We start from the raw sequence: 24,582 nt of genomic DNA, 5'->3' as shown, positions 1-24,582 counted from the left end.
CCATGGGTCTTTATAACAGATATCTGTTAAGCTCTAATGGTCTGGTCACCTTATTTCTGGTAGGAAGAGGAGCTTCTTTGCCCAGAGAAGTGTTCTTCTGGAAACCAGCTGTGTACTTGTTTGCTTTCCCTTGATCCTAGGGTTATGAAGATGATTAGGAGACTGGAGGAGAGAGGACTATGAGGAGAGACTGAGGGACCTGGGGCTGTTTAGTCTGGAGAAGACTGAGAGGGAATCTAATAAATGTTTATAAACACCTGAGGGCTGGTCAGGAGGCGAGGCAGCGTCTGCTCACCTGCTGCCTGCGATAGGACAAGGAGCAATGGGTGTCAGTTGCAGCACAGGAGGTTCCAGCTCAACACAAGGGGGAACTTCTTTCCTGGAAGGGTCCCAGAGCACTGCCACAGGCTGCCCAGAGAGGTTGTGGAGTCTCCTTCTCTGGAGCCTTTCAAGGCCTGTCTGGATGTGTTCCTCTGTGATCTGTGCTAGATTGTGTGGTCCTGCTGTGGCAGGGGAGTTGGACTCAATGATCCCCTTGGGTCCCTTCCAACCCCTAATATCCTGTGATCCTGAACTCATTCCCGAGTTAAACAAGGGAGGTGGGACAGAAAGGTAGCATTCACCAACTGACGGGAAGAATGCTGCTTCTGTAGTGATTTTCCCTGGGATTTTCCATTAGCTCTTCCATTTCCAGGGATTTCCCTGATTGTTTTGCCATTAGCTGCTTTGTGGAACCCCTCGGGCAATCTGTCTGATGATGCCGAGTCTCTGCCAAGGAGATCCTCCTGACGGTTAGAAGTGGCAAAGTGAAATCGACATTTGATGCCGACTCCCGAGTTGCCTGACGCAGTACTTCCTGCGCTTTCAAGTGTCTCTTTCAAACGGATGCAGCCGCACAGAAATGAGGGAGGGGAAAAAACAGAGAGGCTGTGAATGGCAGAGGAATTGGAAGAAATTCCCTTTCCGCTCTGTCATTGTTCCTCTCACTTTCGTCCCCCCCAGAGCCTCGGTCGCTGCTGCCCGCTCCCCAGAGCCCGCTTCGCTTCACGGCGCTGCGTGGGCGCGGGGGCTCGGCCACCCAGCCTCAGCTGCCCCGCTGCGAGGGAGCAGCCCAGCTACGTCCAGCGGCGGCTGGATTGGCAGTATTTGCATTAATACTCGCCACCGCAGCAGGATCTGGGTGATGCCAACCCCTGCTGGAGGCATGCGAACGCCTCGCCAGGGCCTCGGCCGCGGCCACCGCCACCCCGCCAGCCTCTGCTGCTCTCCCAGCCCCTCGTCGGGCAGCCGCCTCGACCACAGTGCCCGAGCCCCCGGCCAGGTCCTGCCACCCCGGGAGCGGCGAGACAACTACACAGGCGGTGGCGGACACGACCGGCTGCCCAAGTGACAGTAGTGGAAGCACACTTTCGCCCACGGAGGAGCCGGTCACGGCACCCCAGAGATGCCGTGGTGCTGCAGGCCGGTACCGAGAACCTCCGAGCCCGCACTGCCGTACAACATGGCAGCGCCCGCCGCCGGGAAGAGGAAGCGTGTCCGTTACTCATAAGCCTCCCGGTGTCCACAGCGACTACCCTGTGGGGGGTTCCTGGCGCCGGAGACAAGCGTTCCGTAGAGAGGCAGATGCCGGACGGGCAGGTGAGCGCCCCGGCTGCGGTCGGGTGGCGGCGCGGCAGGGACAGGAGGGGGAGGCTGCTGTGCGCATCGTGGGGCGGGCTGCGCCGGTGAGTCCGCGGCTTCTTCGGCCAGGCCAGCGGCACCTCCCGCCGGTCTCTTCCCTGCGGAGGCGGCGACCGGGCCTCTTGCCAGCGAAGTCCCGACCTTCGGGGGAAGCTGAGCTTCGGCCCTACCCGCTCCCGGCCTGCCAGACCTGCGAGGCATGCCAGAGGAAGCGCTCTCTGTTTTCTCCAGGGGTACTACGGCGGCCAGGCCTCGGCCTCGGGGCGCCGGCCTGCCTTCGGTGCCCCGCTGTCCGACCCGGCGTCTCCGCGCATGCTGTGGCGCAGCGCCGGCGGCTGCTGGGCTGGTCGCGGCTTCTGGCGGAGCGGCGCCGCTCTCTCCCGGCATTTCCCCGTTCCCAAAGAGGCACTCTTCTCGGGCAGGTTACCGGGGGCCCGTCACGGCTGGGACAGGTGGCCATGCCCATGCTCTCTGCACGGCTGTGCAGGATGTGCCAGCACCGGCACTGCAGGACACGCAGGGGTACAGCTTCGAAGACAACGCGGTGGGTTCGAAGATGAGGATCGTAGAACCATAGAATCGTATCGGATGAAAAAGACCTTTTAAAGATCATCGAGTCCAACCAATGTTCAGGGGCAGGACTGATTTCGGTGTACTGAAGGGAAGCTAAGTTTTTGGGTGATAGAGTTCTTCATATAGAGAGTGGTTGGCACTGGAATGGGCTGCCGAGGGAGGTGGTGGAGTCGCCTTCCTGGAAGTGTTCAAGGAAAGCCTGGATGGGGCACTTAGTGCCATGGTCTGGTTGATTGTCTAGGGCTGGATGCTGGGTTGGACTGGATGAGCTTGGAGGTCTCTTCCAGCCTAGTTGATTCTGTGACTCTGTGTTCTAAAGAGCTGCTAGTTCAGGGCCAGCAACAGAACAAGGGGACACAGTCTCAGGTTGTGGCAGGGGAGGTTCAGGCTGGATGTTAGGAGGAAGTTGTTGACAGAGAGAGTGATTGGCATTGGAATGGGCTGCCCAGGGAGGTGGTGGAGTTGCCGTTCCTGAAGGTGTTGAAGCAAAGTCTGGCTGGGGCACTTAGTGCCATGATCTGGTTGATTGTCTAGGGCTGGGTGCTAGGTTGGATTGGATGAGCTTGGAAGTCTTTTTCAGTGTGCTTGATTCTATGATTCAAAGGCACATTGTCAAGCTTGTGAAGTACAGGATTGATTTCTTGTCCTGCTGTGCCACGGTGAGACAAGAAGGTGAGATGCTCCAGCTCATCTCAGCAGCCTCCTTACTGTTTGACTCTTACCAGGTCACTCGCTCTTGAGTCTCCTGCTTTTTTGGGGCAAAATCAGGCCTGGGTGAGCTTGGAGGTCTCTTCCAATGTGATTGATTCTATGATTCCATCTATTTGTATGAGTACAAATCAATGGATTCTCTTTAAGGGTTTTGGTGATGTGACCAAGGGCAGCATTCAGGCTCCTGCTAGTGCCCACTACAGCAGTCTGTCCCTGAACCCAGTCTATCAAAGTGGGACCCAATCCTTTTTCTTTCAGGATCATGTCTGTTATGATTAGAATCTTGTTATGATACCAGTGGATGTATTTAATACCTCTTACCCCATTTCATTAAGTTGTCTTTAATTTCCACTTCTCTCATTTTTTTCTTTGCAGGCCATGATAAAATCCTACAATGCCATTTTGAGGGGGGAAAAGGGAGATTAAAAGCCAAATAAAATAAAAATGCCTAAGCAAACAGCAGTGACAGTTACTTTGGCTACCCTGCTGGGTGTTGCACTGGGGGGCCTGGTTTTGTGGAAAGCAGCCCAGCGTCGTAAAGGAAAAGCACACTGTGCTGGTCAGCCAGAGGAAGCAGGTGTAAACGTGCCAGATGAGACACTGGTAAATGCAGAGGATAAGGAGGTGCTTTCCTTCTGCAGTTCTCCCAGCTTTTCCTGGGTAGAAAGGACCCTTGGTGCAGACATAGTGATAGTTTCAGCGCAGGAGCAGTGGGATCGTGTGGAGCCTTTGCTGAAGAAGGAGCTGAAGAAGTGGCCGGTGCTAGGAATCGACTGTGAGTGGGTGAGTGATCCAGCCCCGACTCTGCTTTGTGTTGCACATTGCAGTGGGAAATCAGAGAATCACACAATTAACCAGGTTGGGAAAAGACCTCTAGAATCAAGTCCAGCCTATCACCTAACCCTTCTAATTGACTAACCCGTGGCACTAAGTGCTTCATCCAGCCTCCTTTTAAGCACCTCCAGGGATGGTGACTCCACCACCTCCCTGGGCAGCCCATTCCAATGCCAGTCACTCTTCCCAACATCCAGCCTAAACCTGCCCTGGCACAGCTTGAGACTGTGTCCCCTTCTTCTGTTGCTGCTTGCCTGGCAGAAGAGACCAACTCCAGCTGGCTACAAGCTCCTTTCAGGTAGTTGTAGACAGCAATGAGCCTCCTCTTCTGCAGGCTGCACACCCCCAGCTCCCTCAGCTTCTTCTCACAGGGCTGTGCTCCAGGCCCCTCACCAGCTTTGTTGACCTTCTCTGGACACCTTCCAGCACCTCAACATCTCTCTTGAATTGAGTGGCCCAGAACTGTACCCAGCACTCAAGGTGTGGCCTGAACAGTGCTGAGCACAGGGGCAGAATAACCTCTCTTGTCCTGCTGGCCACAACTATTCCTGATCCAGGTCAGGATGCCATTTGGCTTCTTGACCTTCCTTAGGTGTTTATACCTGAGCACCCTCAAATCGTTGAGGGTGGACCTAAATGGGTGTAACAATGAATCCTATTGCTTAAGTGGATACAAGAATACAAGACGACTGACTTTCGAAACTACCTGTGTGATTATCTACCTTGACAGCAGCCAAGTAGCTGCTAATTTTGGTTGTTCACACCTTTTAGTGTGCTGACCATAGGGTTTTAATTCACTGGTTGTATGCCCTGTCTGAGCTCCTGTGACAAACCCACTGTACTATATGTGGTAAAAAAAAAGAGGATACTACTGATATGTGGGTATAAGTCACTGTGACTGCCAGAAAGTAAAGTTCCTGGTCCAGTCATATGTGTGTGCATGTCTGAACTCTCAAAACCAGGCTTTGAGTAATTCCAAAAGCCTGGCTTTGCCATTATTTTGGCTGGGAATGTATTCACCCCATAGCTGTTAGTATAAACTACAGTTAATGTGTTTGCCATGATCATTTATGTAATGAGTGGCTTTGTGCTGAGATGGATTAAGAAATCTCTTTAATTTCTTTCACCAGCTCAGCTATAGGGGGAAGGGGTGAAATGGGGAAGGTTTCTCTTTGGGATGATTTGGGAGTTACCCACACACAATGAATTCATCCAGACTAGACTCATCTGGCTGGAAGTTAAGGAATGAAGCTTTATGTTCACAGCTTAGCACAATGTGCAAGCAGATATTTACAGTAAATGGGGAAAGTTTCAATTTGGGATGATTTGGGAGTTACCCACACACAATGAATTCATCCAGACTAGACTCAGCTGGCTGGAAGTTAAGGAATGAAGCTTTATGTTCACAGCTTAGCACAATGTGCAAGCAGATATTTACAGTACATGGGGAAAGTTTCAATTTGGGGTGATTTGGGAGTTACCCACACACAATGAATTCATCCAGACTAGACTCAGCTGGCTGGAAGTTAAGGAATGAAGCACAATGTGCAAGCAGATATTTGCAATATTTACAGCTATAAACAGAAATAGGCAAGTTACAAGTAATACACCCCGTGCTGGAGGGTGCTGTCCCAGACCCCTGTCAGCCTTCCTGTCCTGTATCCATCTGCAGTTATTTGTCTTCTTTTTCCCCAGCAATGTGGGCAGAGGTTGTGGTTGGGATGGCTCCTTCTCCACTTCTGTGCTGCCCAGGGAGGTGGTTTAGTCACCATCCCTGGAGGTGTTGAAGCCAAGCCTGGCTGCGGCACTTAGTGCCATGGTCTGGTTGCTTGGCTAGGGCTGGTGATAGGTTGGAGTGGATGAGCTTGGAGGTCTCTTCCAACCTGCTTGATTCTGTGATCTCATTGCAACCCATTAGGCTGTCTGCAAGCAATGGCACCACACAGAGCTGCACACCTATTGCCTTCTGCCAGCTCACCTCCCAAAGCAACCCAGCCAACCTTTGGGAAATGACTTTGCCTGAACAAAGTGTGATGGTTTGAGAGGTACCCACACATACACACAATGAATTCACCCTGTCTAGACTCAGCTGGCTGGAAATTATGGATTGAAGCTTTACATTCACAGCTTAGCACAATCATACAAGCAGATGTTTACATTACAATTATTTACAGTTCTAGTCAAGTTAAAAGTAACACAGAAACACAGCAGCCCTCCCAGAAACCAGAGTCCCGAGGAGGGGCTCCCATAGAATCATAGAATCAACCAGGTTGGAAGAGACCTCCAAGATCATCCAGTCCAACCTATCCCCCAGACCTATCCAGTTAACTAGACCATGGCACTAAGTGCCTCATCGAGTCTTTTCTTGAAGATCTCCATCTTCTTTCCATCCCTCTACCTTTTCTCTTAAGTGCAAGGTGAGCTGGAAGGATCAGCAAGGGGGGTTAGAAGCAGAATGATTAGTTGGGTTACACAGATCCAAGCAGAGCAGCAGAAGAACAGGGAGAAAACACAGACACCAACTCCAACAGATAGAGAGTCTCTTATCTCCGTGTTCTTATTTGTGTTGATCTCAGCAAGCCTATGAGTGCAGCAGACATCACCATTGTTTCCTCTTCACACCCCAGCATGTAATTCCTCATTAAAATGTTCCAACTAGCCTCAAACCAGCACTCCTGTAGGGGCGAGGCAAGAATTAGCTGGGGGCAATAATACTGTGAAACAGATCGTGTGGATTTAGACATGTGTAACAATACTTAGCTGTATAAACTGATGTGTATTTCTTCTCTGTTCTGGCAATTTGTTCTGCTAATGACACTCTAACCTAGTCTCTGACTTTCATCTTTGTTTCAGGTATCTGTGGAAGGCAAACCAAATCCTGTATCCCTCCTACAGATGGCTTCTTCCAGTGGCCTCTGCGTTCTTGTTAGGCTGCCCAGGCTTGTTGCCAATGGACAGACTATCCCAAAGAGCCTGTTGGACATCATGGCAGATAGCACTGTGTTGAAGGTTGGGGTAGGGTGCTGGGAAGATGCTTGCAAATTGCTTCATGATTATGGTTTTCCAGTCAGAGGGAGCGTGGATCTCCGGTATTTAGCCATGAGACAGCGGTGAGTGTCTGAAGGCAGAAGCAGCTCAGTTCAAGGCATCCTTTGAGCTGGAAATATTTTAAAAGTAATTTTCATATGCTAAAGGATAGCAAAGAAAAGAGATCTGGAGCTCTCAGGGTAGCTTTGAAAGACAGACGTTGAAAGTTGCAGTCTAAGAATATAGAGTCATAGAATCGACCAGATTAGAAGAGACCTCCAAGTTCATCCAGCCCAACCCAGCCCCAGCCAAGCAACCAGACCATGTCACTAAGTGCCTCATCCAGTCTTTTCTTGTACACCCTCAGGGACAATGACTCCACCACCTCCCTGGGCAGCCCATTCCAATGCCAGTCTTCCTCCTAACATCCAGCCTAGACCTCCCCTGGCACAACTTGAGACTGTGTTCCCTTGTGCTATTGCTGGTTGTCTGGCAGAAGAGACCAACCCCCACCTGTCTACAACCTCCCTTGAGGTAGTTGTATACAGCAGTGAGGTCACCCCTGAGCCTCCTCTTCTTCAGGCTAAACAACCCCAGCTCCCTCAGGAGCCTTGCACAACCTGTTCTAGTGGGAGGTGCCCCTGCCTATGTCAGGGAGTTGGAACTGGCTGAGCTTGGAGGTCTCTTCCAACCTGGTTGATTGTATGATTCTGTGTAGACCTCTTCAGCTCAGAAATGGGTAGTTAAGATCCGAATGCTTCAGCCTCAGGTCTTACCAACTACCAGTCCTGCCTGATTTGCGTATTGCAGACGTTAGATACTGACTAAATCTGGCAGGGAGCTTTTAGCAGAGGGGAGGGAGAGGGCCTGTTGGGCTGCCTGGCAGTTGTTTGTGTTGGAGTGGGAGCCATGCATCGTGTGCATTGTGTTCCGGCAGATGTGGGGTGCGTGAGGCCACCTGCATTCCCATGTGTGTGTAGCTTTGGTTTTAACATGTTTCACTTTTTTTTTTTAACCTGAAGGAAGGACCTACTTGACAGCTGCCTTAGCCTTAAGTCTTTAGCTGAGAAAGTCCTGAACTGCTCACTTGACAAATCTCCTCATGTGCGTTGCAGCAACTGGGAGGCAGAAGAACTGGAACAAGATCAGGTTTGTCTTAATATTAGTATTTTTGGGAGTAAAAGCAACCTTCTTACTAGAGAAGAGGCATTACCGCAGGGAGATCTCAGCCATCTTTTGAGTTCTGCCTCAAAACCTTATCCCTGACTCTGTTCTGAAGTTCATTTTGAACTCTGTGCCTTCATTTCCCTCTTTTTTAATGAAGATAATTTTCTGCTGTTTTCTCTGGATTCTTGACCCTTGTTTTCCTCTAGGTCTGACATTCCCATGAGGCAAAATCCATTGAGGAAGTGCTTGTGCACCCAAACCCTCACCTTTTCGTTGATTTATGTGCTCCAATATGTAGGAGTCAGTGTAAAGTTGGAGAGGGATCCTGGAGACCCTTTTCACCATCTCTGGAGAAGAGAAGGCTCAGAGGAGACCTTATTTATAGAATCACAGAATCAGTCGGGGTTGGAAGGGACCACAAGGATCAGCCAATTCCAACCCCCCTGCCATGCCCAGGGACACCCTACCCTAGATTAGGCTGCCAAGAGCCTCATCCAGCCTGACCTTAAACACCTCCAGCCATGGGGCCTCAACCACCTCCCTGGGCAACCCATTCCAGCCTCTCACCACTCTCATGCTCAACAACTTCCTCCTCATGTCCAGCCTGAACCTACCCACCTCCAGCTTTGCTCCATTCCCTCCACTCCTGTCACTCCCTGGTAGCTTAAAAAATCCCCAGCCTTTTTGTAGTCCCCCTTCAGATCCTAGAAGGCCACAAGAAGGTCACCTGGGAGCCTCCTCTCCTGCAGACTGCACAGCCCCAGTTCTTTCAGTCTCATAGCAGAGCTGCGGCAGCCCCAGCCCTAGTTGCTCTCTACAACACCTGAAAGGAGATTGTAGCCAGATGGTGTTGGTCTCTTCTCCCAAGCACCCAGGGACAGAGGAAGACAACACAGCCTTAAGCTGTGCCAGGGCAGGTTTAGGCTGGATGTTAGGAAGATATTCCCTATGGAAAGAGTGATTGGCATTGGAATGGGCCGCCTGAGGAGGAGGTGGAGTCCCCATTCCTGAAGATGTTTAAAAGGAGGCTGGATGAGGTACTTAGTGCCATGGTTTAGTTAATTAGAAGGGTTAGAATCATAGGATTGAGCAGGTTGGAAGAGACCTCCAAGCTCCCAGTACAACCTAGCACCCAGCCCTAGAAAATTAGCCAGACCATGACACTAAGTGCCCCAGCCAGGCTTGGCTTCAACGCCTCCAGGGACAGTGACTCCACCACCTCCCTGGGCAGCCCATTCCAATGCCAATCACTCTCTCTGACAACAACTTCCTCCTAACATCCAGCCTAGACCTCCCCTGGCACAACTTGAGGCTCTGTCCCCTTGTTCTGTTGCTGGTTGCCTGGCAGAAGAGACCAACCCCCACCTGGCTACAACCTCCCTTCAGGTAGTTGTAGACAGCAATGAGCTCTGCCCTGAGCCTCCTCTTCTGTAAGCTAAACACCCCCAGCTCCCTCAGCCCCTCCTCATATGATTTGTGCTCCAGGCCCCTCCCCAGCCTTGCTGCCCTTCTCTGGACACCTTCCAGCACCTCAACATCTCTCTTGAATTGAGAAGCCCAGAACTGGACTCAGTTAGGTGATAGGTTGGACCCAATGATCCGATAGGTCTCTTCCAACCTGCTTAATTCTGTGATTCGGTGATCTTGAGGCCATTCTGGTCTGTTTCCCTTCTCACTTTTCTAGTCATGCTGCAGACGTCTACAAAGTCAGTGACCGGTAGAGGGAGCGGCAGTCTAAATAACCGCTCGGAGTGCTCTTCCATCTGCCCAAAGGGAGCTTGGTGGGACAGAAGGACGCTCAGGGGCTGGCTTATTTCCATTTGTAATCAGTCCCTGCGTGTGCCCCCTGAGTATGTAAAATCTGACTGACTGATGATGGGCAGTGTGGTGGTGTTGTGAAAGTGTGATTCAGCTGCCAGAACTCTTGGTGAGCTTCAAAAGCAAATGAATCCAGCCTCACACTTGACTATACTATTGCCTATTCAGGGAGTGATAGGACTGGGGGGAAAGGAGCAAAGCTGGAGATGGGTAGGTTTAGACTGGATTTGAGGAGGAAGTTGTTGAGCATGAGAGTAGTGAGAGGCTGGAATGGATTGCCCAGGGAGGTGGTTGAGGCCCCATGGCTGGAGGTGTTTAAGGTCAGGCTGAATGAGGCTGTAGGCAGCCTGCTCTAGGGTAGGGTGTCCCTGGGCATGGCAGGGGGGTTGGGACTGGCTGATCCTTGTGGTCCCTTCCAACCCTGACTGATTCTATTCTATGCCAAATGATAAAGACGAGTAATGTTTGGGAGTGTTTGCTGCTTGTCAGTACTGCTTGAGAGAGTCCAGTGCAGAGCCACAAAGATGAGGAAGGGAATGGAACATCTTTCTTACAAGGAGAGCCTGAGGAAGATGGGGCTTAGAGGAGACTGAGAGGTGACTTCATCAGTGTTTATAAAGATGTGCAGGGTGAGTGCCAGGAGGCTGGAGCCAGACTCTGCTCGGGGATGCCCAGTGACAGGACAAGGGTCAGTGGGGATAGAAGTTTTATGTAATCATGAGGAGCAATTTTTTTCCCTGTGAGGGTGACAGAACCCTGGTACAGGCTGCCCAGGGAGTTGTGGAGTCTCCCTCTCTGGAGATATTCCGAATCTGCCTGGACATGTTCCTATGTGGTCTGCTCGAGGAGATCCTGCTCTGGCAGAGGGGTTGGACTGAATGGGCTGCCCAAGGAGGTGGTGGAGTCACCATCCCTGGAGGTGTTGAAGCAAAGCCTGGATGAGGCACTTAGTGCCATGGTCTGGTTGCTTGGCTAGGGCTGGGTGCTAGGTTGGACTGGATGAGCTTGGAGGTCTCTTCCAACCTGGTTGATTCTTTGATTCTGTGGATGAGCTTTGGAGGTCCCTTCCAGCCCCTGACATTCTGTGATTCAGTCTCTACCCTTTCTGCAGGTCCTCTATGCTGCTAGGGATGCCCAGGTCTCGGTGGCTCTGTTCCTCCATTTGCTGGGCTGTGCCATCCTCCCTGACACGTCTGATGGTGAAAACTCAGCTGCTGCTTGGGAAAAAGCGCTGGGTAAATGCCGGGGCCTGGTGGATATCCCATTTAGAGGAAGAAGGAGTGGCAGCACAGGAGAGGAGAAGAGTGGAGAGGGACAGTCCCCTCAGAAAGCAAGAAGTCGGAAGTGCGTGGGGAACGGGCAGCCCTCGGGCAGCCAGCAAGGCAGAGACCCCCGGAGGCAGAAGCGAAAGCCTCTGGGCGTGGGATATTCTGCACGGTAAGCTCATGGGCACGTTTTGCACATGGCACATGGATGGAAAACTTGGAATGCTCTGTTCATTACATAAAGGGCAAAATGCGAGCTAGGAAGGCTGCCCAAGTGGGCAGCAGAGCCAATGGCATCCTGGGCTGGCTCAGGAGCAGTGTGGCCAGCAGGACAAGGGAGGTTCTTCTGCCCCTGTACTCAGCATTGCTCTGGCCAACCCTTGAGGGCTGTGTCCGCTTCTGGGCTCCTCAATTCAGGAGAGATGTTGAGGTGCTGGAAGGTGTCCAGAGAAGGGCAGCAAGGCTGGAGAGGGGCCTGGAGCACAGCCCTGTGAGGAGAGGCTGAGGGAGCTGGGGGGGTGCAGCCTGCAGAAGAGGAGGCTCAGGGCAGACCTCATTGCTGTCTACAACTACCTAAAGGGAAGCTGTAGCCAGGTGGGGTTGGTCTCTTCTGCCAGGCAAGCAGCAACAGAACAAGAGGACACAGTCTCAAGTGTGAGGGGAGGAGGAGGTCTAAGCTGGATGTTAGGAGGAAATTGTTGTCAGAGAGAGTGATTGGCATTGGAATGGGCTGCCCAGGAGGTGGTGGAGTCGCCATCCCTGGAGATGTTCAAGCCAAGCCTGGCTGGGGCACTTAGTGCCATGGTCTGGTTGGTTGTCTAGGGCTGTGTGCTAGGTTGGTGTGGATGATCTTGGAGGTCTCTTCCAATCTGCTTGATTCTGTGATTTTTTTAATGAAGCACAGGATCTAACAGTCATGGGAGCCAGGTCCTATTTCTGTTTTTCTCCTTTCCCTCTTAAGTGGTATTGAAAGTGAGGGCAGGACTTGGATCTGAGCTAGATCATGAGCACTTTGAGAAGGTGCCTTCAGCTTTTGGCCTGCCTTCTCCCGAGAAGGTGTTGGCTGGAGTCCCAGCAGCAGGCAGATGGCTGTCTGGGTGGCATTTATCACCCAAGCAGATGTGCTGCTTCTCCAGGAAAAAGGTGGCAACTGCATGGAGTTTGTCCTTTCAGCAGCAGCTGTCTCACAAACTGCTGTTTGTACTGTGCTGCCTCAAGTCATTGTGGCCACAGAGATGTCAGGGTACTGAAAAGAGCTGAAAGCTAAGGTTAGTAGGGGTAAAACACTATGTGAGGTGCCAGAGGGCGCAGTAAGGAACTGTCTGTGGCAGGATCCAAGCACAGCACTTCTATCTTGGCCAGGGAGGGAGAGGAAGGAAGGAGCTGCTTTGCCCTTGCAGAGGCAGCCATTGCTGGATTCAGAATTCCCATCCTGGATTCAGGATTCCCATCCTGCAAGTGATTTTGTGGAGTAAGTCCTAACTTCTTGGAGCCTTTTGGTAATGAGAGTTGAGTTGAGTTGAAGAGGTCTCTTTAAGCTCAGTCAAAGGAAGACATAGAGAGCTAGTTGGTGTTTGGGTTTGTTTGGATGCAATCTAATAAAAATTGTCACTGGAGAGCAGCCCTGTGGAGAGGGATCTGAGAGTGCTGCTGGAGAACATCCATGGCACAGCAATGTGCCCTTGTGGCAAAGAAGGCTAGTGGGATCCTGGGGGGCATTAAGCAGGGCCTGTCCAGCACATCAAGGGAGGGTCTCCTCCCCTTTTACTCTGCCCTGGTGAGAGGACTGGAGGGCATGGCTTATGAAGAGAGGCTGAGGGACCTGGGGCTGCTTAGTCTGGAGAAGAGAAGACTGAGAAGGGATTTAATCAATGTTTGTAAGTATCTGAGGGCTGCCAGGAGCAGGGGGACAGGCTCTGGTCACTGCTCCCTGGGACAGGACAAGGAGCAATGGGTGTAAGCTGCAGCACAGAAGGTTCCAGTTCAACACAAGGGGGAACTTCTTTCCTGGAAGGGTCCCAGAGCACTTGCACAGGCTGCCCAGAGAGGTTGTGGGGTCTCCTTCTCTGGAGCCTTTCCAGACCTGTCTGGATATGTTCCTGTGTGACCTGAACTAGATTGTGTGGTCCTGCTGTGGCAGAGGGGTTGGACTGGGTGATCTCTTCGGGTCCCTTCCAACCCCTCACATCCTGTTATCTTGGATATGGGACCTAAAAGTGTCTGTAATTGGCTTTCTCTCCAAATGACACTAATTCTACTGTTTTCTCTTTTTCAAGCTTATTGGATTGGCAGTGGAGGCATTTAGATGTAATCAATAACACTGATTTCATTAGCAGTCATTAATGGTCTTGTGTGTGGGCAGCAAGTCCCTTGAGATCCATTTATGATTGTGTCCTACAAAGCAGAAGGACTACATCTCATGGGAAGGATGAAAATTTGAACAAACTTGCATTCCAAGCTTAATGGAGATCTCACCCTTCCTTTCTACAGATGTCTTTGACTTCATTACTGATTCATTTAGAGTTGGGAAGTACTGCGATCAGCTGAACTGCTGATGTTTGGTGGAAGGAGACTTCTTCTGTGATGATTATTTTGGGAGGTTTTCCCTCACCATGGAACTCAATAAAAATAGACTCATAGAATCGGTCAGGGTTGGAAGGGACCACTAAGTGCCTCATCCAGGCTTGGCTTGAACATCTCCAGGGATGGCGACTCCACCACCTCCCTGGGCAGCCCATTCCAATACCATTCACTCTCTCTGACAACAGCTTCCTCCTAACATCCAGCCTAAACCTGCCCTGGCACAGCTTGAGACTGTGTCCTCTTGTTCTGCTGCTGGGTGCCTGGCAGAAGAGCCCAACCCCACCTGGCTACAGCCTCCCTTCAGGTAGCTGCAGACAGCAATGAGGTCTGCCCTGAGCCTCCTCTTCTGCAGGCTGCACACCCCCAGCTCCCTCAGCCTCTCCTCCCAGGGCTGTGCTCCAGGCATCTCATCAGCTTTGTTGCCAACATCTCTCTTGAATGTGACAGCTGCCTGTTGGATGTGGCCATCCAGCCAGTTCTTGACCCATATCAGACTGTGAATCTGTCCAAGCCATGAGCTGCCAGCTGTGCCAGCAAACGGTGTCAAAGGCATTGCTGAAGTCCAGGTAGACTCCATCCACAGCCTGCCCCACATTCAGCAGGCATGTAACCTGATAGTAAAAGGAGCTCAGGTTGGTCAGGCAGGACCTGCCCTTCCTAAACCCGTGCTGGAAATCCCCTAGGCAGAGTTAGAATCCTCTAAGCAGCAGGAGAGCGATGATACCTGACAGGCAATTGGTGAACTGCCAGTGAGTTTTTGGATGTTCTGCTTCCCCGGCAGAGCTCTGCAGCACTCAGGAGCTTTAGGGGTGCATACTGGGGGGCACTGCTGTGTTTTGGAGGAGGTAGTAGGAATAGCAGCGCAGGAGACATGGCTCTGGAGAGCTCTGCTTTTTTGGCATGGTGTTGTTACTGTGATGCTGCTCTTCTTTCATAGCAAATCTCCGCTGTATGACAACTGCTTCCTGCACGCACCGGATGGACAGCCCCTCTGCACTTGTGACCACAAGAAGGCTCAGTGGTATCTGGACAAGGGGATTGGAGGTGACCAGGCCAATTTTCTTCTTCATGTTTGACATGCAGCTTTTTAAAAGTTTCTTCTCCCTCCTTGCTCTTGATAACTGGGCAGTGTTTTTTAGGATCCTTTCTTGGTGGCAGTGCTGTTTGGCATTCACTAGGATGACTTCTGTCATAGAATCAGTCAGGGTTGGAAGGGACCACAAGGATCATCTAATTCCAATCCTCCTGCCGTGGGCAGGGACACCTTGCACTAGGTCAGGCTGTCTAGAGTCTCATCTAGCCTGGCCTTAAACACCTCCAGGGATGAGGCTTTCACCACCTCCCTGGGCAACCCCTTCCAGGCTCTCACCACCTTCATGCCACATAACTTCTTCCTAACATGCAGCCTGACTCTACCCATTTTCAGCTTTGTTCCATTCCCCCCAGTCCTATTATTACCTGACAGCCTAAAATGTCCCTCCCCAGCTTCCCTGTAGCCCCCTTAAGATACTGAAAGGCCATTGTAAAGTCACCTGGAAGCCTTCTCCTCTCCAGCCTGAATCCTGTTGTCAGCCTTTTTTGAGCTGGTAGAACTGTGCTGAGTACTTCTATGATGCTAGTGGAGAGAAGGAGGGAAGCTTTTGCACAGTGTGTTGTGACATGTCTTTATCACCGGCCACTGCCCCCTAGGTTCGTCCAGTTCCCTTCTTTAGTTTGCTTTGAAGGAGGCTGGGAGATGAGGGCAATGTTTTCTGCAAGGCAGAACCCTTCCAGGCTCTCCCTGCACTCATACTTGATGCTTGAGCGTGTCCAGAGAAGGGCGACGAGGCTGGTGAGAGGCCTTGAGCACAGCCCTACGAGGAGAGGCTGAGGGAGCTGGGATTGTTTAGCCTGGAGAAGAGGAGGCTCAGGGGTGACCTTATTGCTGTCTACAACTACCTGAGGGGTGGTTGTGGCCAGGAGGAGGTTGCTCTCTTCTCTGAGGTGGCCAGCACCAGAACGAGAGGACACAGCCTCAGGCTGCGCCAGGGGAGATTTAGGCTGGAGGTGAGGAGAAAGTTCTTCACTGAGAGAGTCATTGGACACTGGAATGGGCTGCCCGGGGAGGTGGTGGAGTCGCCGTCCCTGGAGCTGTTCAAGGCAAGGTTGGACGTGGCCCTTGGTGCCATGGTCTAGCCTTGAGCTCTGTGGTAAAGGGTTGGACTTGATGATCTGTGAGGTCTCTTCCAACCCTGATGATACTGTGATACTGTGATACTGAAGAACTTCTTCCTAACATCCAGTCTGAACCTACCCATTTCCAGCTTTGTTCCATTCCCCCCAGTCCTAGCAGTACCCAACAGCCTAAAAAGTCCCTCCCCAGCTTTCTTGTATGTTTTGGCATTGTCACCTCAGCTTTCAAATAGAGTTTTTTGTCTTCAGTATTCTCTGTTCTTTCAGAGCTGGTTAGCACAGACCCGTTTGTTGTCAAGCTGCGGTTCGAGCCTGCAGGGCGGCCTGAGTCTCAAGTCGATTATTATCTGACAGTCAAAGAGAACCTCTGCGTCGTCTGTGGCAAGCGAGAGTCCTATATCCGGTGAGTTGTGCAGGGGCACAGAGGAATAATGAGTTGGGCTCACAGGATCACAGACGTCAGGGGTTGGAAGGAGCCTCCAGAGACCGTCGAGTTCAACCCCTGCCACAACAGGACCACACAATCTAGCTCAGGTCACACAGGAGTTCATCCAGACAGGCCTTGAAAGTGTCCAGAGAAGGAGACTCCATAACCAGTCTGTGCCAGTGCTTCATGACTCTTACACTGGAGGTGGAATTTCCTGTGCTGTAGTTTATACCCATGTGGTAGTTCAGGTGTTTTCTGTCCCCCACCAATTCACCAGACTAACTCAGCCAGTTGGAAGTTAGGGAATGAAGCAATATTGACAGTGTGGCAAATGTACAAGCATATATACACAATCTATACAGAGTGGCTGAGAGCAACCAGGCAGAGAGGGACCTGGGGGTGCTGGTAGAGAGAAGCTGAATATGAGGCAGCAGTGTGCCCAGGTGGGCAGCAGAGCCAATGGCATCCTGGCCTGGCTCTGGAACAGTGTGGCCAGCAGGACAAGGGAGGTTCTTCTGCCCCTGTGCTCAGCACTGCTCAGGCCACACCTTGAGTGCTGTGTCCAGTTCTGGGCTCCTCAATTCAAGAGAGATGTTGAGGTACTGAAACACGTCCAGAGAAGGACAAGGAAGCTGGGGAGGGGCCTGGAGCACAGCCCTGTGAGGAAACACTGAGGAAGGCTGGGGAGGAGCTATTGACAAGGTCTTGTAATGAAAGGATGAGGAGGAATGGGTTTAATCTGGCAGAGGAGAGATTGAAACTGGATGTTAGGACAAAGTTTTTTATTTCTACTACCCTGTGGGGGTGGTGAAACACTGGCACAAGTTGCCCAGAGGGATTGTGCCTGCTTCCTCTCTGGAGGTGTTCATGACCAAGCTGGATGAGGCCTTGAGTGACCTGAGGTGTCCCTGCCTATGGCGGGATGTTGGAACTGGATGATCTTTAGAGGTCCTTTACAACCTAAACCATTTTATGATTCTATGATCTTTGTTTTCTTGGACTTTTAGTATTAGTTGACCCTCTGTGGGTGAGGAAAAGGGAACTGGAGCAGAGGAGCTGCAGCCAAACATAATGAGCTGGCTGCTTTGTTTTCTCTAGGAAGAACATCGTTCCTCATGAGTACCGAAAGCATTTCCCCGTCCAGATGAAGGACCACAACTCCCACGATGTGCTCCTGCTCTGCACCTCCTGCCATGCCATCTCCAATTACTATGACAGCCACCTCAAGCAGCAGCTGGCTGAGGAGTTCAATGCCCCCATTGGCTCTGAAGAGGGGGTGCGGCTGCTGGAGGACCCTCTGCGCAGGCAGGTGCGCTCAGCCGCCCGCGCCCTGCTGAATGCTGACAGCCTGCCCAAGCCCCGCAGGGCAGAGCTGCTGCACTGCATCAAGGACTTCTTCAACGCAGAGGCAGTCACCCCAGAGATGCTCCAAGAAGCAGCTGGTCTAGAAACCAGGTATAACAAACCTATTGTAGTTATAAGGTTTTGTTGGCACTTAAGTTGGACAAAAAGTAGTCTGCACACAGAGCCTTGGGTAGATGCTGTTGTGGCAAAGTGAAAGAAGATCCAGCAGGATTTGCAGAGCTGAGGTGATATCAGGAAGAGTGTGGCCAGTAGGACTAGGCAGGCTATTCTGCCCCTTTACTCAGCACTGGTCAGGCCACACCTTGAGTGCTGTGTCCAGTTCTGGGCTCCTGTATTCAAGAGATATGATGAGGTGCTGGAAGGTGTCCAGAGAAGGGAAGCAAGGCTGGAGAGGGGCCTGGAGCACAGCCCTGTGAGGAGAGGCTGAGGCAGCTGGGGGTGTGCAGCCTGGAGAAGAGGAGGCTCAGGGCAGACCTCATTGCTCTCTGCAACTCCCTGAAGGGAGGCTGTAGCCAGGTGGGGTTGGTCTCTTCTGCCAGGCACCCAGCAGCAGAACAAGGGGACATAGACTCAAGTTGTGCTGGGGGAGGTCTAAGCTGGATGTTAGGAGGAAGTTGTTGTCAGAGAGAGTGATTGGCATTGGAATGGGCTGCCCAGGGAGGTGGTGAAGTCGCTGTGCCTGGAGGTGTTGAAGCAAAACTTTAGTGGGGCACTTAATGCCGTGGTCTGGTTGATTGGCCAGGGCTGGGTACTAGGTTAGACTGGATGAGCTTGTAGGTCTCTTCCAATCTGTTGATTCTATGATCACACCTGCTGACTTGCCCCTCACCCCTCCCCCAAAGCTTTTTAATAAGATAACCCCCATTGCTGGTCTCCTTGAGGTATCAACTCTAAAATAATGGTGTCGAGGAGTGTCTGGATTTGAGAATGTTAGGATTTGATCTACACATGGGAAAAAATGAGCCTCTGAAGTCCGATCTTCATCTTGTGTAAGCCTGCAAAGTCTGTATTGGTAGTGCTTTAATGCATTTAACTAGAAAGCAGAGACAAGAAGAAGATAATTGTGTTGTAGCTTAAGGATCTAAGCACACTCTGCATTTCTTACTTGTTTTTTGCTTACCCCTTCTCTCCTCAACCCAGCAGCAGTCTGTGGACCACAGCTCTTATTTCCTCCCCTCTTTCCCTTTTTCTTCATGCCACCTCCTTTCTATCTTGCTCTCCAGCTTCCCTACCATTATTTTAGACTTTTGAGGGACAGATAAGGAAGGGAAGGGTTTTAAACTAGAAGGATAGATTTAAGTTAGACATTAGAAAGAACTTATTTACTATGAGGCTGGTGGAATAGTGGAACAGATTGTCCAGGGAGGCAGTGGGGGTCCCATCCCTGGAGATGTTAATGGTCAGGCTTCATGGGGCTCTGAGCAGCCTGATCTAGTTGGGAGTGTCCCTGATTACCTCAGGGGAGTTGGACTAGATGACCTTTTAAGGTCCCTAAATCATTCTGTTTCTGTGAGGGAGACTTAAAGACAATCTTACCAGAAGCTTCTTTTCCCCTTTCTCAAAGCCCCCCCCAAATATCTTTTCTTAGCTAGTGTCTGGTGCCTGCATGAAGTCAGAGTTTTCTCCTTGCTGTGCTCGCTGTTTATGATGTGCTGCTGCTGTAACTCAGAGCTTACCCAGGCAGGGAGTGCAGCAGCAGGATCAGGGCTCTGGATTGGCATATTAGCACACTGTACAATTTGCAGTCTTGTCTCCTGAGGAGCTTGCAGTAAACCTTGAGAGGTTTGTTTAGTGTTGCTATAAAATAAGAACACTCTCTCAGTTCAAAGAAGCTAGCTTCCCAGTGGTACCTGTGCTCCAGAAAGTAGTCTGGCATTCAGGCCAAGCTTTAAACTCTCCCTCTTGCTTGGCTTACCACGTGTCTGTCATTCAGCTCCACAGCAGAAAGTGTCTTCAGTATCTTGCTGCATTCATCAGAGACAGGTCCAGAGCCTGACAGGGCTGGGGGGGCTTAGAGTCATAGAACAGATTAGGTTGAAAGTGACCTCAAAGCTTAGCCAGTTCCAAACCCCTGCCATAGGCAGGGATACCTCCCACTACAACAGATTGCTCAAGGCCTCACCCAACCTGGTCCTGAACACCTCCAGGGAGGCTGTGATCAAAGATCACATTCTATGATTCTGTGCTCCACAATCTCCCTGGGCAACCTGCACCAGTGTCTCACCACCCTCACTGCAAAGAACCCTTTCCTAACATCTAGTTTGAATTTCCCCTCTGCCAGTTTAATCCCATTACCCCTGGTCTTGTCATTACAAGACCTTGTCAGTAGTCCCTCCCCTGTAGGTCCCCTTCAGTTACTGGAAGGCCCCTCCAAGGTCTCCTTGAAGCCTTCTCTTCTCCAGGCTGTCTGCAGAGCCCCAACTCTTGTAGCTTGTCTTCATAGCAGAGCTGCTGCAGCCTAACCCTAACCTCTCAGCATCTTCATGCCCTCCTCTGGGCTGGCTTTAACAGTTCCATGTCCTTCTTGTGCTGGGGGCTCCAGAACTGCACACAGGACTGCAGGTGGGGTGTGAGGAGAGCAGAGCCAAGGGGCAGAATGCCCTCCCTTGCCCTGCTGCCCACATTGCTCTTGCTGCAGCCCAGCACAGGGTTGCTGTCTGGGCTGACTCACACTGCAGGCTCCTGTTGAGCTTTTCACCAACCCAGACCCCCAGGTCCTTTTTCCTCAGGGCTGCTCTCAGCCATTCCCCACCCAGCCTGGAGCTGTGCTTGGGATTGCACTGACCCAGGTGCAGGACCTTACATTTGGCCTTGTTGAATGTCATGAGGTTGGCCTGGGCACACCTCTCCAGCCTGTCCAGGTCCCTCTGGCTGGATCTCTGCCCCCTAACAAGTTGACTGTGCCACACAGCTTGGTGCCATCTGCAGACTTGCTGAGGGGGCACTGATTCCTCTTTCCAGATCACTGACAAAGATGTCAAACAGCACTGGTGCCAGCACTGACCCCTGAGGGAGCCACTTGGCACTGGTCTGCAGGTGGCCATTGTGCTCTTGATCACCACTCTCTGCATGCACCACCCAGCCCATTCCTTATCCAGCAGTGCTCCACACATCCAGTCTGAGTTGTTCAGTCTGCTGACCAGGATGCCATGTGGGAGAGAGTCAAATGCCTTACTGAGGTCCAGGTAGATGATGTCAGTTGCCCTTCCCTTGTCCACTGTTGCTGTAACTTCATCAGAAAAGCCACTCAGTTTGTCAGGCATGATCTGCCCTTGGTGCAGCCATTGCTGCTTACCACCAATCACCTCTGCTTTGCTTTCAATTTGCCTTAGCAGAGCCTTCAGGAGGATCTGCTCCATCATCTTGCCAGGCACAGAGAATTCGTGTGAAAATAAACTCTGCTTGTGTCTTGGCAGGATCTGTAATGAGAGCTACATGCCGCACGGACTGAAGGTGGTGCAGTGCTTTGCTAAGGGAGGTCTGCGCTCGCTGATGGAGCTGGAGAGGCGCTGGCGGCAGCACTTCCTGGACAGCATGCAGCCCAGGCACCTCCCCCAGCAGTGGGCTGTGGATCATAACCACGGCAAGCTGATCCGAAAGTACGGGGAGGATCTGCAGGTCAAGCTGTCGTGAAAATGACCTCCTGCACTCTAGGCAATGTCAACTGGCCACGTGGAACTGAAGGTGGAAGGGCTGGGCTTTTGTCTGGCTCTGCAAACAGGCAGCAGCACCACTGCCAGATCTGGTGTTTTACAGAATTCAGTCTGCTGACTTGAATTTTCAGGTGGTTTGGAATTTGTAGTCCTAGCCTGTCACTGACTAGGTCAGTGTGAGGGTGCTGTGCTAGAGGAACTCACCTTAAAGTGACTGGAGAGTTGCTTTGTAACCCTTAGGATGTCTGATATCTGCAGATCATCTCTCTAAACACAGCACAAGAAGTGAACCTTTCCAAGTGTTCTCACCTTCTTAAAGTGACTGTGGAGAGTTGTTTTTCTAACTCCTAGAATGTGTGATGTCTTCAGCTCATCTCTCTTAACACAGCACAAGAAACGGACAGTTCCAGGTGTTCTCTCCTTCTTAAAGTGACCGTGGAGAGTTGTGTTCTAACCCCTAGGGTGTTTGATGTCTGCAGATCATCTCTCTTCACACAGCACAAGAAATGAACCTTTCCAGGTGTTCTCACCTTCTTAAAGTGACTGTGGAGAGTTGTTTTTCTAACTCCTAGAATGTGTGATGTCTTCAGCTCATCTCTCTTAACACAGCACAAGAAACGGACAGTTCCAGGTGTTCTCTCCTTCTTAAAGTGACCGTGGAGAGTTGTGTTCTAACCCCTAGGGTGTTTGATGTCTGCAGATCATCTCTCTTCACACAGCACAAGAAATGAACCTTTCCAGGTGTTCTCACCTTCTTAAAGTGACTGTGGAGAGTTGTTTTTCTAACTCCTAGGATGTCTGATGTCTTCGGGTCATCTCTTAACACAGCACAGTGAATGAACATTTCCAGGTGTTCTGACAGATATGAACATTTCCAGGTGATTTGACACCTCGGGAGTCTCCTGATAGAAATCTCTTTGCTTTCAATGCAGCTGTACTCCTATGGGCTGTTCTCAGAGAATACTCCCTACCAGAGAGAGATTCCATGTTTGGAAGTGACAAATATCTCAGCCAGAGACTCTTGCTGGCAGTTGCCTGATGAGAAGCAAAACTCTTGGTCTCTGGCAGTATGGAAGCACCCACGTCAAGTCTTTTCTTAAACAGCTTCCAATAACACACAGCCTATTAAGAAAATGTCCTCATTTCGTTTGTTTATGATGAGTAGCTCTTGGCAGGTACCCATTCATATCAGACTCACTTCATAGTGTCATAGAGCTGTTTTGGTTGGAAAATGAGGTCAGGTGTTTTAAAAGGCATGAGAGGAAGCAAATTTCACTTGAAGACCAGCATCTTTTAAGAGGTCAGACCACTTAAAACTTCATAGATACACAGATTGCATTGGCTCAGAAGGCATCCTCAAAGGGTCTCTTGTCCAACACCCCTGCAGTGGGCAGGGACACCTCCAGCTAGATGAGGTTGCCCAAGGCCATGTAGAGTCTGATCTTGAATCTTGCCCACATTTCTGGGTATCCTGTTCCAGTATTTTACCACTCTTATTGTAAAGAACTTCCTCTTTATGTCCAACCTAAATATCCCTGCTCCATTTAAAAAACATTCCCCTTCCTATTCCTGCAAGCCCTTCTAAACAGTCCCTCCCCAGCTTTTCTGTAGTTCCCCTACAGATACTGAAATGTAGCTCTTAAGGTCTCCCCAGCGCCTTCTCCTCTCCAGGCTGAACAGACCCAGCTCTTTCAGCCTGTCTTCACAGCAGAGGTTCTGCAGCCCTCTGAGCATTGTGGCCCTCCTCTGGATCTGCTCCAGCAGGTCCATGTCTCTCTTGTGCTGGAGGCCCCAAAGCTGGGCATAGTACTCCAGGTGAGGTCTCATTGGAGCAGAGCAGTGGGGCAGGATCACCTCTCTTGGCTTTCTGGCCATTCTTTGGGTGCAGCCCAGGATTTGATTTGCCTTCTGGGCTGTAAGTGCAGATTGTTGGCTCATGTACAGCTTCTCATCCACCAGTAGCCTCAAGTCCTTTTCTACAGGGCTTCTCATCATCCCCCAGCCTATGTGCATGCCCAGGATTGCCCTGACCTAGGTGCAGGACCTTTGCCTTACTGAACTTCATGAGACTCTCCTCAGCTCGCCTCTCCAGCCTGCCCGGGGCCCTCTGGATGGCATCCTGTCCTTCAGTCTTGGCAACTGTACCACTCCACCTGGTATCATCTGCAGATGTGCTGAGAGTGCTTTCAATCCTGCTGTCTGTATCTTTGGTGAAGGCACTGAACAGTACAGGTCCCAACACAGACCCTTGAGGGACCACTTGTCACACATCTCCATCTGGGACATCAAGCCACTGACCACTGCCCTTTGGATGTGATCATCTAATCAATTTCTTATCCACTAAACACTCCACCCATCAAATCCACATCTCTCCATCTTAGACAGAAGGATGCTGCAGAGGCCTGTGTCAGAGGCTCTACGAAAGTCTGGATAGAGGACATCTGTTGGTCTTCCCTTGTCCACTGACACAGCTACACCATCATAGAAAGCCACAAGGTTGGTGAGGCAGGACTTGCCCTGGGTGAAGCCCTGATGGCTGTCTTCGATCATCTTCCCATCCTCCATATGTTCAGTACAGCCTCCAGGAGGGTTTGTTCCATGGTCTGCCCAGGCACAGAGGGGAGGCTGACAGGTTGATCATTTCCTGAGTCCTCTTACCTTTCTTTATACATAGGTGAAATGTTTCCCTTCTTCCAGCCCCAGGGACTTCACCTGACTGCCAGGACCTTTCAAATGCTATGGAGAGTGGCTTTGCTACTACATCAGACACTGCAGGACTCTGGGATGCATTTCAGTCAGGTCCCATAGATTTACATATGTTCAGGTTCTTCAGATGGTCCTGAACTTGATCTTCCTTTATGGTGAGAGGAGCTTTTTTTTTTCTGTTGGGAGTGGGACAGAGCAAACCTGGTGCTCTGTTCTTAGGTCTGCTATGTGTGGTGGGGAACAGGTCATACTCCCTGCACACCCATTTCCCTGCCTCTGAAATGGGACTAATGCTTAACTGTCTCACAAAGGTGTGAAGCTTAATAAAATCGTTGTTTTGTTTTGTAAAGTGCTTTGAAAACACAGAGGTAGTTTGTGCTAATCACTGTTGTTGTTTTTCAAGCGTGCTACTCTTTGGCTTTCTTAATCATTCCTGCCTTTTGCTTGGTGCTAGACCTCAGTTGAAGATAACTTTATGAAAATACATGCTTCTTTCTGTGAAATCACTCTTGATTAGCATAATTATATCACCTGTAACTGAAGCTGGAGGTTCGCCTCTGCAAGGAAATGGTTTCCTTGCTATCTGAAGAGGACATCTCTA

At 51.0% G+C, this 24,582-nt stretch overlaps 1 protein-coding gene across 6 annotated transcripts in view; it reads left to right on the top strand.

The window, feature by feature from the left end:
• Positions 1-24,330, top strand: part of EXD2 (exonuclease 3'-5' domain containing 2) — a 33,134-nt gene extending 8,804 nt beyond the window's left edge. For 3 of the 6 annotated variants that reach the window (XM_064143624.1, XM_064143622.1, XM_064143626.1), the window contains 8 exons: positions 3,340-3,747; positions 6,652-6,908; positions 7,848-7,974; positions 10,922-11,247; positions 14,596-14,702; positions 16,080-16,233; positions 17,356-17,712; positions 21,039-24,330. In XM_064143624.1, the coding sequence (XP_063999694.1) occupies positions 3,409-3,747; positions 6,652-6,908; positions 7,848-7,974; positions 10,922-11,247; positions 14,596-14,702; positions 16,080-16,233; positions 17,356-17,712; positions 21,039-21,255 (1,884 nt within the window). In that variant the 5' untranslated portion in view covers positions 3,340-3,408 and the 3' untranslated portion in view covers positions 21,256-24,330. Of the gene's footprint in view, positions 1-1,072; positions 1,639-2,094; positions 2,225-3,339; positions 3,748-6,651; positions 6,909-7,847; positions 7,975-10,921; positions 11,248-14,595; positions 14,703-16,079; positions 16,234-17,355; positions 17,713-21,038 lie in introns of those variants that run through there. The other 3 variants (XM_064143608.1, XM_064143630.1, XM_064143617.1) reach the window with 3 other exon arrangements.
• The last annotated feature ends 252 nt before the right edge of the window (positions 24,331-24,582 follow it).

The sequence above is a fragment of the Pogoniulus pusillus genome, chromosome 1 (assembly GCF_015220805.1).
Source record: "Pogoniulus pusillus isolate bPogPus1 chromosome 1, bPogPus1.pri, whole genome shotgun sequence".
NCBI classification, from domain to species: Eukaryota; Metazoa; Chordata; class Aves; order Piciformes; family Lybiidae; genus Pogoniulus; species Pogoniulus pusillus.
The sequence above is the reverse complement of the archived record's forward strand: the minus strand, read 5'-3'. Positions and strand labels throughout refer to the sequence as shown.